The sequence below is a fragment of the Leucopleurus acutus genome, assembly GCF_964270905.1.
Source record: "Leucopleurus acutus genome assembly, chromosome: 5".
Classification (NCBI taxonomy): Eukaryota; Metazoa; Chordata; class Mammalia; order Artiodactyla; family Delphinidae; genus Leucopleurus; species Leucopleurus acutus.
Window position 1 is genome coordinate 118,227,863 of NC_139147.1, and position 14,281 is coordinate 118,242,143.

Here is a 14,281-nt window from a genome sequence, read left to right on the forward strand (position 1 = left end):
ATTTTAATAAATCAAACAAATTCCTACTTCTTATATGATTTTTTTAAAGGACAGTTTAACTGTACTAATTAGTTTTATGGAAGCATAGGTTGCTACTATATGAAAAAATACCAAGATTTATGTACTTAATAGTTTAAATAGTATTTTTGTTAAAAAAAACAGCTTTGTTGAGGTAGAATTTATATACTGTGACACACTTATTTTAAGTGAAAAATTCAATAATTTTTATTAAATTTACAGAGTCATGCAGTTATCTTCACTATTCAATTTTAGAACATTTCCAATAACCCACAGTGATTCCTTGTGCTCATTTAGATAGGCTTTTGTGAATTAACTTGGAAGCAATCTTATAACATCGTTTCCATGGGAATATATATTGTAAACTGACTTTTGGATGAACTTTTAAAATTAGAGACTGGGTGTTTATAAATATACTCTGTAAGTTAAGATTTATCATGTTTATTTCAGATAAAAATAAATATTTTGCAAGGGTTTGGGTTCTACTTAAAACAAAATGAAAACTGAAGCTCTCCATATGAGAAAGTACCACAGAATTTTTTTCAAGTTATTTCATACTGCAATGTGTGTGTGCGCATGTGCGTGTGCATATGTGTTTTATTGCAATTAAAAAAGGTTGTAAAGTTGACAATCTCCCTTTAATTAGAACAACCACCAGTAAATATAATGGATTTAATGACTTTCATGGACAAAGCGTGATGTGTTCTTTTGAAATAGGCTCATAAAGATTTTGGGGACAAATATTGTAACGTGATAGCTGAAGATTCCCTATGGATTAAAATTATAATGATTTTATAATTCACCTGGGTCAAGGTAGCTGAACATTTTGAATTTATAATAAGGTACTTTGCATTACTTTTAGAATTACCTAGTAAAACATGTATTTCTTTTAGTCTAGTCACATTGAAGACATATGGTCAGACCTAATTATTATTACATAGTGGGCAGTTTTTTTTTTAAGGATAATACGTAGGCCAATATATAACAAAAGGTGTTTAAGTTATTGTGAGTAAATTCGATACATACTGAATATTCCCACAAACTTGTTCTCTGCTGGGTACAGTAAAACATAAACCAGCAGAGTCCAGACCTTGAAGTAAGTATGTTGTAGAATACTTTTGAGTATCAGATAAATAATAAAAACTTTGGTCATTTGTTTTATTCGTTTTCTTTTAGGCTAAAGAAAATTCTTTAGAATAAAAGTAGTTAGAAATACAGTTGGTGTGATTATTTGAGTTTGAATTTGGACGGAGCAGAAATTTATATTTTTTTGGCGGCACTGAATGTAACACCATTAAATAGAATACAGATGTGCTTTGTTTTGAAAGACTCCCAATATATGAAATAATTGAAAGACGTATTTGGTGGTGGTTCTTGGCCTCACCAAAAGGAGTATTTCCTCTCTGAATTTTGCTATATAGCAACTCCCCAAGAATTTTGCTATATAGCAACTCCCCAGTTCATTAAAGTATAGCAACTCCCCAGTTCATTAAAGTATCTGTTTAAAGATGACTAGCTCTATGACTTTGAGGTAAGATAAGGGAATTGACTTTGTAATTTATAGGCTCTTGCTAACTAATGATAGCAGTAAGGTAGACTGAATTTTTAAAAAACTAGAATGGTAGTCAATGTCACAATATAAAAATAAAGTTGATATTGAATTAAAATGAATGTAAAGTAGGGCTTCCCTGGTGGCGCAGTGGTTGAGAGTTCGCCTGCCGATACAGGGGACATGGGTTCGTGCCCCGGTCCGGGAAGATCCCACGTGCCGTGGAGCGGCTGGCCCCGTGAGCCATGGCCGCTGAGCCTGCGCATCCGGAGCCTGTGCTCCGCAACGGGAGAGGCCACAACAGTGAGAGGCCCGCATACTGCAAAAAAAATAAAAAAATAAAATAAAATAAAATAAAAAATAAATAAATATAAAGTAAAGCTGATATTATAGTAGTTTTCTGGGTGGCTGTGTTCTGGGAGATTGATCCAGCAAATACTGGTTGAAAATTGAGGGATAGTCTTACAGAAATCTTTGCTGTTACAGAAATCTTTGCTGTTAGTGTATATGCCTCATCTCACTTTGATTGTATATTGCTAGCTTTTGTTCACTTTTCATGTTGAATTGTAATTGTTTGTATGCTTCAGAAATCTTTGCTGTTAGTGTATATGCCTCATCTCACTTTGATTGTATATTGCTAGCTTTTGTTCACTTTTCATGTTGAATTGTAATTGTTTGTATGCTTCAGACAGTGAAGCTTAGAGCTGTACCTGATTTACATATTGTCAGGGTAAATAGCAAGGAATCAATAAATACTAGGTAACAGTATATTGCATTAAAAGACGGAGAAACATCTTGAAAGAGGCAGAAATATGGTGGATGTTTTGAGACTATTTTTAAAGATTTTTTTCTTCATTCATTTGGAGAAATAAAGTGACTTAAAGGCAGGAAAACATCCACATTTTCTAAATCTCAAAGATAGAAATTATGTTAAAAATTGATTTTTGATTAGAAACAATGAAAATGCTGCTGTTGCTTCTTTTGATCTTTCCCATGTCAACCAATGTTTTTTTCTTTTAACTTCTAATTAAATATTAGAAGTGACATCAGTGAGCATATTTTTCACTTTGCATTCAGAATACATGTCTTGAACAGAAGCTTTGACCCAGGTATTGAACTTAACACTATAGAAAAAGAGATCGACACAGATCCCACCCTCAAGGAATTCTCGTATTATACTAATTCTGCAAACAAAACTGAACCAGTCAAATTTAGAAGAAAAATGTGTGTCTTCAAAAAAAACTTGAATGTTGGCATAATCTCTTTAGAATCATTTACTTTAGAAAATTGTGAAAGATTATGTTTTATTTGATCATTTTGCTAATTGTGAAAATATTTTTATGATTTTGCTGTTATTAAGAAGTATAATTTATATATATTAATTCTACAGGGGACCAGATCCCATCTTATTTTATTCTATGAAATAAACATTTTATACCTCTCATAATTTAGGTTACATTCCCAATATGCCTACATTTTGTATTGTCTTACATAGTTTATACAGAAGGCAGAGTGAAAATTTTCTAAAAGCAAAGCTTTTTAAGAATGATGGTTGGGCTTCCCTGGTGGCGCAGTGGTTGAGAGTCCGCCTGCCAATGCAGGGGACACGGGTTCGTGCCCCGGTCTGGGAAGATCCCACATGCCGCGGAGCGCCTGGGCCCGTGCGCCATGGCCGCTGAGCCTGCGTGTCCGGAGCCTGTGCTCCGCAACGGGAGAGGCCACAGCGGTGAGAGGCCCGCATACCGCAAAAAAAAAAAAAAAAAAGAATGATGGCTAAAATTTTAACTAACTATGGCAGATTTATTTGATGGACTTCTTTTTGGCAGTGAGGACAGCTTAAGTGTGCAGACACAAAGAACCTAGTCATTAGTGATGGACAACATTTCATTATATTAGTATGAAAGAAAGCCAGAACACATCAGAGTTTTCAGTTTCTACACTGCTTTTTAATTTCTTCCCTTTTTTTTGAAGGAAAGGTTGAAATCTTTAGCTGACACTTAGACATATGCAGTGCCTTAAGGCTTCTCCATGGTAGTGTGAAGTATGATTAGGAATTATGTAGGAAATGAGTGACATTTTTTCAAATTGTTCAAATGTTCTTATCAGTGTTTACTGAGTATATTGGTGGGTAGGTTGAAATAAGGAAGAAGCAGATTGTATACAAAAGAAGCATTGGTTGTTTATATATATCTAGATAAATGGTAGTAATTTGTCTACTTTTTGTGTCTGTATGTGTGTGTGTGTATATATATATATAATTTTTCCCCCAAACCAGATTATCCTCTCCTTGAATCTTGTTTTTTTTGAGTAACCATATATTAAGCATCTGTTATTGTGTAAAATATGGTGCTAGCTGCTGTGGCTGGATCAGGGAGGTGACTGGGACAGAAATTTTGCCCCCTGGATACATTTTTCTATCCATAGGTTTGTATATGTTGTATCTGGCATGCTGTAGGTACATCATAATAAATGCTGGGGATTAAAAAAATGCTTCTTGATTTCTTCATTGATTCAATGAATGTTTATTGTGCACCAAATAGTTATCAGATTTGAAAGTTCTAGTGTTGCAGAGATAAGTTTAACTATCATTTAAAATTAGAGGGAGATTTTCATTTCACCATTTATTTTACAATAAAGGGACTGATCCAGAAACACCAAGTGATAAGGACAGGTAGCTAGCAGCTTGGGCAGTTTGAGGTCTTTGCCACATTCTCTCCTTGACTGCCCTCTCTGCTAGTGTTACTCCAGCACAAGGCTACTCTCAGGAAACTGTCTGGAGAAAATGACCCTCCACCTAGCCAGTGTCCTTATTTGGCTCCTACCTCTATCCAGCCTCAGTAAAAATTCTATATTCAGAAAATGAAATTATATACCATTTGGAGGAAAACTCCCCCAAGTAATAGTTTTTAAAACCCACTTTATCCGAACTAATTCCTTCCCCGTCCTTCAAAATTTCTGCAATAAATTTAATCATTTCCATTGTGATTTCATTGTAATCTATTCTGCAAGTTCAGTTGGGTGGACATTTCCAACTGTTTTTTCCTTTAGGTATGTGTGGGGGGAGAGTGGTTGCATAATATTGGTTTGTGGCATTAATTAGCTATGAAAATATAGATACGTGTTTAAGGTGAAGACATGAAGGACCTAGAGTCTGTCATACAGAGGGAAGTAAGTCAGAAAGAGAAAAACAAATACTGTATGCTAAAACATATATATGGAATCTAAAAAAAAAAAAAGGTTCTGAAGAACCTAGGGGCAGGACAGGAATAAAGATGCAGATGTAGAGAATGGACTTGAGGACACGGGGAGGGGAAGGGTAAGCTGGGACAAAGCGAGAGAGTGGCATGGACATATATACACTACCAAACGTAAAATAGATAGCTAGTGGGAAGCAGCCGCATAGCACAGGGAGATCAGCTTGGTGCTTTGTGACCACCTAGAGGGGTGGGATAGGGAGGGTGGGAGGGAGGGAGATGCAAGAGGGAGCGGATATGGGGATATAAGTATATGTATAGCTGATTCACTTTGTTATAAAGCAGAAACTAACACACCATTGAACAGCAATTATACTCCAATAAAGATGTATAAAAAAAATAAAGACAGAATTATCAGGTGTGTTGCTGCTTGCTTGCTTCAGTTTCATTAGCTTTTAAGCTTTTAAACACTAGCTGCTAATAGTTTGGGTGATTATAACTTTTGGCTTAAGTTTATATCAGTGGCGAGCAGCAAATAAATACGCTTAAGGAACACTTCTGTTGCTTTCTTCTCTGGCTCCCCAGTAGGGGGAATATACAGATGAATAAAGTCGTGGATCTGAAGGAAGACCATGCAGTCTAGTATAAACAGGCAATCCCAGCATGAAGAGTAGAAGAGAAAATATTCTGTGAAAAAGGAGAGGAAAAGAGCTGTGGAGGTTAAGAGGAAGGAAACGGTCTTTTACATTTATGCTGCTCAAGTAGAGGTTTGTAGAGGAGGTGACCTTTGAAATGGGCCTTGAGGGTGAGTGTTTTGGACATGATTGGGAAAAGACGTGTTAAGCAGACGAAACATCATGATTAAAGATGTGAGGACAGATCAAATAATTCAGTGTGACATCAGAACAGGTTATTTAATGGAACGTTATTAATGTGAGACTGATTCATTTAGATTTTATTTTACAGGCCAGACTTTGGTAAACTATGGACTGGCCCAGGCTCTTTTTTGTAAATAGTTCTATTGGAGCACAGCTGTGCTCAATTATTTGCATATTGTCTATGGCTGTTTTGTACCACAATGGCAGAGTTGAGTCATTCAGCAGAGACCATGTTGCCCTCAAAGCCTAAGGTATTTTCTGTGAAAGGCTAGATAGTAAATATTTGCTGAGTCCTGCTTTAGACCATAGCGGAGAACCACCGATTCAGTCAGGGGACTGGCACGGAATAGTTTTCAGGAGAGTTTGTCAGACAGTCCTTGTTAGAAGTGGGGAGGAAGGTGGGTGACGTGGAGGCTTGTAGGGTGTTTGAATTAATCTAGTCCAGTGACTTCTAGTGGGAGTAGAGAGGCTTTAAATTCTACATAGATTAAGTAGATGGAATCAATGGGATCTGGAAGAAGATTTGATGAGAGAAGCCTTGGAAAGGGAGGAGGGAAGGCTGAGTGAAAGATTTTCAGCTTGGGTGACTGTATGGTTGCTGGTGCCACAGAAACAGGGAGCACAGAAGGACAAACACTTGTAAAAGTTTCAATGACCTGTTAGAGATAGAACACTGACGTGTCTGCTAGAGGACTCAGTATGACCACATGAGGTTTCTACCTTATGGTTTTTGCAGGACCCAGGAATATTTACCACAGTTAGCTGTGGAAAGTTTTATTTTATTCTTCATATTTAAATGGACCAATTTACTATGATAATTATTTTTAAGAATATTGTGCATTTTTTAGAAAGTTTGAGCTTTTGGGTTGTTGTGGCTAAAATAATTTTAAGTAGAAAACCTTTCTTGCTCTTTGAAAAGTTAAATCGGTTCAAAGAACTTTCCTGAAGTACTTAAACACAGAAACAACAATGCTACTAGAAGAAAAGGGGAACATTTCAGCAACCTTCAATTTTTATTCAAAGTCAGATCCTCATTTGAATTACGTGAAGATAATTTTTGTCTTTTACATTTTGCTTTACAGGAATTGCTTTCTGTTTATAAAGGTAATGCCTGCTTATAGAATATTAAATTATAAGAGCACAAGTTGCTAACACTCCTTCTCAAGCTACTGACGTCTGCTAATAGTTTGAGCTATACTGTGGAGATACTATATCCTTCCCTGGGATTACAAAGACAAAACAATCACTTTGCCAACTGTGCATTTATAGCTTTGAATACATGATGCTACCTACAAAATATCTGAATCAATTTGGTCCAAGTCTCCAATCATATGATTCTCTGACATAATGAACTCTCTTCATCCATCTCTCCAGACAATGTGTTGGTGTTCCTCTGCAACTTGCCAGGCAGTCTCTGCCTCAGAGGGTTTGCTTTGCTTGCCTCACCGCTCATGGCTCACTTACACGTAAAACTGGTCTTATTTCCTAATCTTCAATATTAAAAAAAAATTATATCAGTGACTAGTAGTCTTGAGGAAAATATCCCTGTTAGAAGAGATAGGATTATCCTAGGAGACAAGAATCTAAAGTGATCATACTGATGAAATCAGTTGTACTTACAAGAAAAAAAGAAACTTGTTGTATTTATGTAAATATCATTTTGTGAAGTCAGATTAATTCAGTTTTGTAAATAAACAGGGAGGGAAGAGTTGGCTTGAGGTTTTAGTCAGAACAAATTTATTCTGATTTAAAATTTATCTTCAAATGTATGTGTATTTGGCTAAAAATAAAGTTGTTTAAAACTACAGACTGGTGTAAGCTTAAAAGTGAGTTTTTCTCCTACCTCTTGTTTTCTCAGTCCCTTTCCTATAGTAACAATAATGTTAATTTTGTTAACTGTTTTGAGAGATTATAATGTGTCAAGTATTGTTCTTAATTTTTTATTTTTAACAATAACTTGATGAGATAGGTACTACTTCCCCCCTCATTTTATACTTAAAGAAACTAAAACATAAAGAGTTTAAATTACTAACTTGTCTGTGGTTACTCAGATAGCAAGTGACAGAGCTGGAATTAGAAACCCAACTGGCAGACTTCAAATTGTACGCACTGAGTCACTTTATGATTATGTTATTAATAGTATTAAAAATTTCCTGCCCATTGATCCTAGAAGAAAGAAAAAACTATATGCCAAAAAGTGTATCTATGTACACATATATCAATATATGTTTTAATTTTGAAGTTATTTTTTTGTAACTGAAATAAAAAGCAATGATAAAATTTAAATTCTCTAGAACAATTTAAAATGAAAAAAATAGTCTATCTCTCTGACTCCAACTTTACGTTTACTATTTTTTAAAAAATTGGCTAGGCATAATTACTAAATTTAGTTGCACATTAGCAACATTTTAATCCTCTTTTTTTTTTAAAAAAAAAGATTGAGAAATGGACTATCTGGTGAGGGCGTGTATACTTGTGAAGTCTGGTTCTTTAAAGGGAAAGAAGAGACAGGAATCAGAGGGTAGGCAGCTTCCTTTTTAAAGCACAAGACCTGGAGACTGCAGGAACACACCAGTCCCACTCACACTCCGTTGGACAGACTTGGTCATGTGGCCACATGGCTTCAGAGTAATCTTTAGCCATGTGCCTGATTATCATGAGGGATTCCATTATTAAAATAAAGGCATAGGAATGTCTTTGGGGGCATATGGGGGTCAGTTAGCATCTCTGCCATAAGTGTAAACTTACGCTATTCTCGCTAAGCTAATTTTTTAAAGTTTCATTGGATTTTTACTTTTATAGAGATGAGAAATAGTCTTTTATTTTGATAAAATAATTCATATATAGAAAGTTATTAAATGTTGCCTGATGCATTACGACTGTCCTAGCATATTAACAAACTCCTTGAGAGCAAGTCTGGCAAAGGCATGTGGAACAGCCTCCTTACTTCCCAATTCAGATATCACAGCAGTGCATTTGGACTATTGGCTATTAGGAAGACCTGGTGCTGAATTAAAGAGCATTAGTGGGACTTCCCTGGTGGTGCAGTGGATAAGACTCCACACTCCCAATGCAGGGGGCCCAGGTTCGATCCCTGTTCAGGGAACTAGATCCCACATGCATGCCGCAACTAAGGAGCCTGCATGCTGCAACTAAGGAGCTGGTGAGCTGCAACTATGGAGCCTGCCTGCCGCAACTAAGAGCCGGCGCAACCAAATAAATAGTAAAAATTTAAAAAATAAATAAAATTTAAAAAAAATAAAGAGCATTAGTTTACTCTTCTTGTTTGCCACCTGGGATGTCAAGTCATTAAATTATTATCTTTGGAAACCTTTGGTTTTGAGGTACTCTGATGTTAAAAAAAGTTGCAAAAGAAATTGTAGTTGTAGCAAGAATTATAAGAATTATTCTAAGAATTATAATAATTTCATATTATAAGTCATTGTGATTCTGTGGGTGAACTATGAGGAATAAAGTCCCCAGAAAAATCAGTGAAACTATAAATTTCATTTTTTACATATTTTTTCAAGTGTATTGAGCTTTAAAAAATGCACTTGTCCATATACTTTTATTTTCAGATTGCAGGCTAAATCGTGATTCAAATATAAATTTATATTGATGACATTTAGTAGGTAAACACATTTTGTCAAAGATAAAGAAATCTTCAGAAATTGTAATGGATGGGTACAAATTAGATAGCAACATTAGGCAGTTACAATGGCAGCTTCTGTCAATGATTGTGTTTATATTATGTTATACAGCAAGTTACTGATTTTTAACATTTCAACACTGTTTTAGAATTTTGATTTTGGAGAGTAAGTGATTATTGAAAAATATTAATGCTAAATAAAAAGCTGTCTTTTATTTGGATTTCATTTGCCAATGTAATGTAAACACTAGTAATTTAATACAATCCATATAATTTAAGTTGAGGGAAGCTTGTTTGGTTTACTCTGTAAATAGTTGGTATTAATCCTGTGTTGGATTCTAAATTCTGACTTTTGTTAGAGACTGTTTCTTGGTTTATATGTCTAAATTCTGGCAACTATATTTTAAAACTTCTTTTTTCCCTCATCAAACAGCTTTAATGTTATATTTGCTGGTGGTCCAGAAGAAGTTCTAAAAAAGTTCCAAAAGTCAAACCACAAAGTGGTCTTTGCAGCAGATGGAATTCTGTGGCCGGATAAAAGACTAGCAGACAAGTATCCCATTGTGCACATTGGGAAACGCTACCTGAATTCGGGAGGTGGGTAAGGTGCTGGAAGAAAAGAGTAATGCAAGTCATAGTAAATTATAAATATTGATGAAACAACCTTTTTAAAAATATGTAACTGTAGACATGAGGTTTGAAATAACCATTATCTTCTTTTCCGAAGGGAAAATTATATCAGTTTAAAATCCAGGGCTTCCCTGGTGGCGCAGTGGTTGGGAGTCCGCCTGCCGATGTGGGGGACGCGGGTTCGTGCCCCGGTCCGGGAGGATCCCACATGCCGCGGGGCGGCTGGGCCCGTGGGCCATGGCTGCTGAGCCTGCGCGTCCGGAGCCTGTGCTCCATGACGGGAGAAGCCGCAGCAGTGAAAGGCCCGCGTATCGCAAAAAAAGAACAAAAAACCACAGTGCATTTTATAGTTGACAAAGCATTTTTTCATCTATTATATCATATGATACTCCTAACAACACTAGGCGGTGTAAATGTTATTATTTCTGCATTATAAGTGAGAAAACCCATGTTTCCCCGATTTAAGTGACTTTTCTTAGAGACATTTAGTTATTGAAGGAAAAACAACAGGGATCCATGTCTTCTGACTATAATTTCATTAAGAATTTTCTGGCTCTAGAATAATGGGTTTAGTAAATTCCCTTACTTAGGAAAAAGTGCAAGTTATACTCATGTAGCTTTAAAAAATAGGCATTACTTAATTTTATCTATATTTTAAATATATTGGAGTAAATTAGTTATCTTGAAATCCCTAGTCAAAAAAAAAATTCAACATTGAGTGTCTAGGTGTACTTTAAGTACTGCATTAGCTATGCCACCATAGATTAAAGGAACAAATTATCACATTTCCCTCTTTTCTTCAAAAAATAAAATAAAATTTGACTTTGGACTTTATTATAACTCCAAAATGTTTTCCTTAGATTGTGAATAATATAAACACATGGCCAGAAGACATGGCTGTAGGATGGGGGACATGTCCAAGAAACAAGTTGGGTGGAAATTGCAAGCCACACTGGGAAAACAGATTTTGGGGTAATTTATATATAATAACTGATTGTATTCAGGTCAGTTCAAATAAGTGCTGCTTCAGATATCATCATGTCTGGAATCTAGACTTTGATCAGTTACTTTTGTCAATGAAACTTTCAGCAAGTAATTCCCTTTCTCTGAGATGCCACAATTACGGCCATACTCACCTGCATTTTATTTTAGCAACCCATTTCCATATGGTACCTTGGAACTTTGTCAACCCAGATAAATATCACATTTCTGAAACCTCAAATCCCAGTGTGTACTACCTAGTTTCAGCTCACTTTTTCTCTTCATCTCCATATGTTTTTAAAAAGTTCATAGTTTTGGGGATCTCCTGACCATTTTATTTTTCTCCTAATTTATCTACCACCTTTGGATTTTACTTCAATATTCAAGACAGAACCCAGGGTTTCTCATATTGGTCCCTTTGTCCTCAGTATTTTAGCATTCCTTCCTCTTAGATTTACAGTAGAGATGGCTGCCCACTCTTGACTTCTCTGAGCAATTGAATTGGGAGTGAGTGCAGCTTCCGTCTCCAACTGTCAGACCCTCAGTGACACATGACTAACCTTTTAACTTATCCTAAGCCCTAGGTAGTTTAAGAGCCGCTTAGCTATGGAACTCTGAGATAAGTTTTACTTTGTATTTATTAGTTTTTCTAAACACGTAGAGTGAAATACATCATATGTAAATGTATCTAGATAACGATATATCTACTCCAGAATGTGAATCTCAAACAGATGCACAATACTGTGGAAACAGCAAAAAACTAGCGAGTGCCTTTGTGAGCAGGTTTAATTAAGGAGGTGTTTATATGTGGGAAAGTGATCATACAAGGACATCAAAACGTCATCCTTATGCCCTCTGTAGTCAAAATAATTAAAGAAATGCTAGAAAATCTAAGTATGTTCAATAAAAGTTTGTGTAAGTTTGTGAATGATATATTGAGAGTTATTTAAGAGACATGAGTTTTGTTTGTGGGTACCTCATTTGGTTAAAAAAAATCTTTATCATGGAGAGTAAACATGTTTCCTTATGAGGAAAATTGCATAATATTAGAAACTTAATTCTTTTGAAATAATATGACAGTTTAATAGAAAAATGTAAATCATACAATATATATCACATACTATGAAAATAGATGTAATTCCTTTTCACTTTTTAGGACACTTGGGATTTATGAAACAGATAAGGAAACATAGTTTTTGAAAAACAGTCATATAAACCATTGGAAAATATCATGTATTCTTTCTTGAATATGTTTTTTATCACAAAAGATTGGTTATAAGAATTAAGAAATACATCTTTTTCAGTGTTCTGGGATTTTTTTATTTGGCAAAAATGACACAAAAAAATGAGCCACCAGTGATTGATTTAGTCATGTTTTCATTTGGTCTTGTTTTCTCTAGTTAGCAATAATATTCCTTGACCTATTTCTTTTAATTCTTTTATTCCTATGAGGACATTTTAATTTTGAGGGTGACAAACTAGGTTTCCTTTCGATTCACAGGAATAAAATCGGTCCTTTTTAAAAAGTACTGCACATCAATGAAGCATAGCAGTTTGGCTGCATTTCTGAAATTCAGGGGAAGACTCAAACACAGGAAAAATGAGCCTGTTTTCTGTGTCTTTTACAGACAGCTGTTGTTGGCATATTTAATGCTTATGCCCTAAGGCCAAGGTGAACAATCCAATTTTAGACTTCCTTTCTCCAGACCATGACACACAAAACCCAGCCAGAAAATGGTTTAGCAAACACACTACTGACTAGCTCAGTGAAGGAAAAATTCCCCAAATATCCTAGATATAAAATTTCTTTGGGATGTTTGCAGTCCGTGACAGATCCAACATTCCTTTGATTGCGTACTAACATTAAAACCACTGTAGTAGGGTTGTTTTTTTTTTTTTTTTCCCCCCCAGAAACAGTGAATCCTTTACAAAGGATCTAGGAACAGCATTTTAGAAGGTCAGAAAGAAAATTCTTCTGTCTAATTCTAATTTTTTCCTAGTAACTCTTTTTTTCCCTTACAAGCCTTCTAAAACATTAGTTCTCCCTCTTGTGTCAATTTGGGGAATACGTTTATTCAAAGAGTCTTTGATTTTGCAAGTGGTAGTAAAAACTTCCTCTCTTGTAGTTTATGTATGGAAACAAAGGATACCCAATAACTCATATTTCTGTCATGGTGAGCTATGAAATTCAAAATTAAGGATTAGGACTAATAGCTTTACAAGTCTGTGCGACTGGTCTATAAAATTAACATAGACATGAGTTTCGGTCTTTGAATTCTGAATCTTCTATTCTTTCTCTTTTGTATTGCAGGATTTATTGGTTATGCTCCATATATCAACCGTATAGTTCAACAGTGGAATCTCCAGGATAATGATGATGATCAGTTATTTTATACTAAAATTTACATTGATCCATTGAAGAGGGTAGGTAATAGCTCTCACTTTCAGTGTAACTTCCTTGTTGAAATGGCTACTGGTGCTCCAGCCATTGCATCCATATTCTGGGCAGTTAACAGGCAGAATAGTAAATAAAGGGCCATTTCAGTTGTGTCAGTGCTCTCTAAGTAGCTTATCTAGAAGTCTTACAAAATACTTTCTCATACTTTTCTTTGACCAGAGCATATTTACTTGGCCACATAAAATATGCAAAGGAGTTTTGTTCTTTATTTCAAGTACATGTGTCCTACTAAAAATCTGAATTCTCTTATTCACGGGAGAAATGTTGGGGACGATAGCAGCCTGCCGTAAACCCTAAGGACAATATTCCTGAGACTGGTTTAAATGAAACTTTGGAGAAAAGTAAAAACAAAGTTCTCTAATTTGATAATATTTTTAGTATATTCAACTAGTGTAAGTTAATGTTTCATAAGTTTACTATGTATAACCAGTACAGTTCTAAAATTTACTGAATTGTGTATTTCTAGGTGCTGTCATTAGGAAACATAAGTGTTTTTTTATGTATATTTTACAGCGAGTTTGCAACTGTAGCTGCTGCTTTTTCTTAGATAAATACTCCAGTTATCTATATATTTTCATTAGATACTTCTTAAGAAACTGTATTCTTTAAATGTTTGTTTTTCTTCTCTCCAGTTTTTTACTGTCTCTACGTGCCTGGCACTGCCAGCCTGAGGACTTGGTTTCTAATCCAAGAGCAGAAACCTACTCTTGGCATGAGTGCTAGTCCATGCAGCTTGATGCTTGTCTTTCTGAGTGTAATTCAACAGTGAAAGTGCTCTGAGTCTTATTTAATTGTTTTTGCTTTAGGATGCTTCCTCTGAAATATCACTGCTGGGTCTGTAATATTTTTTGTTGTGTAAATCCTATTTAAGTTTTTCTCTAAGCGTAAGATTTTATCTGGTTAGCATGTGTCTTAGTCTGCTTG

The 14,281-nt window shown here is 35.3% G+C and overlaps 1 protein-coding gene across 1 annotated transcript in view; it reads left to right on the top strand.

Moving 5' to 3' along the window:
• The window catches only part of PLOD2 (procollagen-lysine,2-oxoglutarate 5-dioxygenase 2), a gene marked incomplete at its 5' end in the record, with an annotated part of 107,169 nt that overhangs the window by 46,272 nt on the left and 46,616 nt on the right, over positions 1-14,281 (top strand). Inside the window, 2 exon segments of the mRNA XM_082839616.1 lie at positions 9,722-9,885; positions 13,211-13,323. Coding sequence (XP_082695742.1) covers positions 9,722-9,885; positions 13,211-13,323 — 277 coding nt within the window.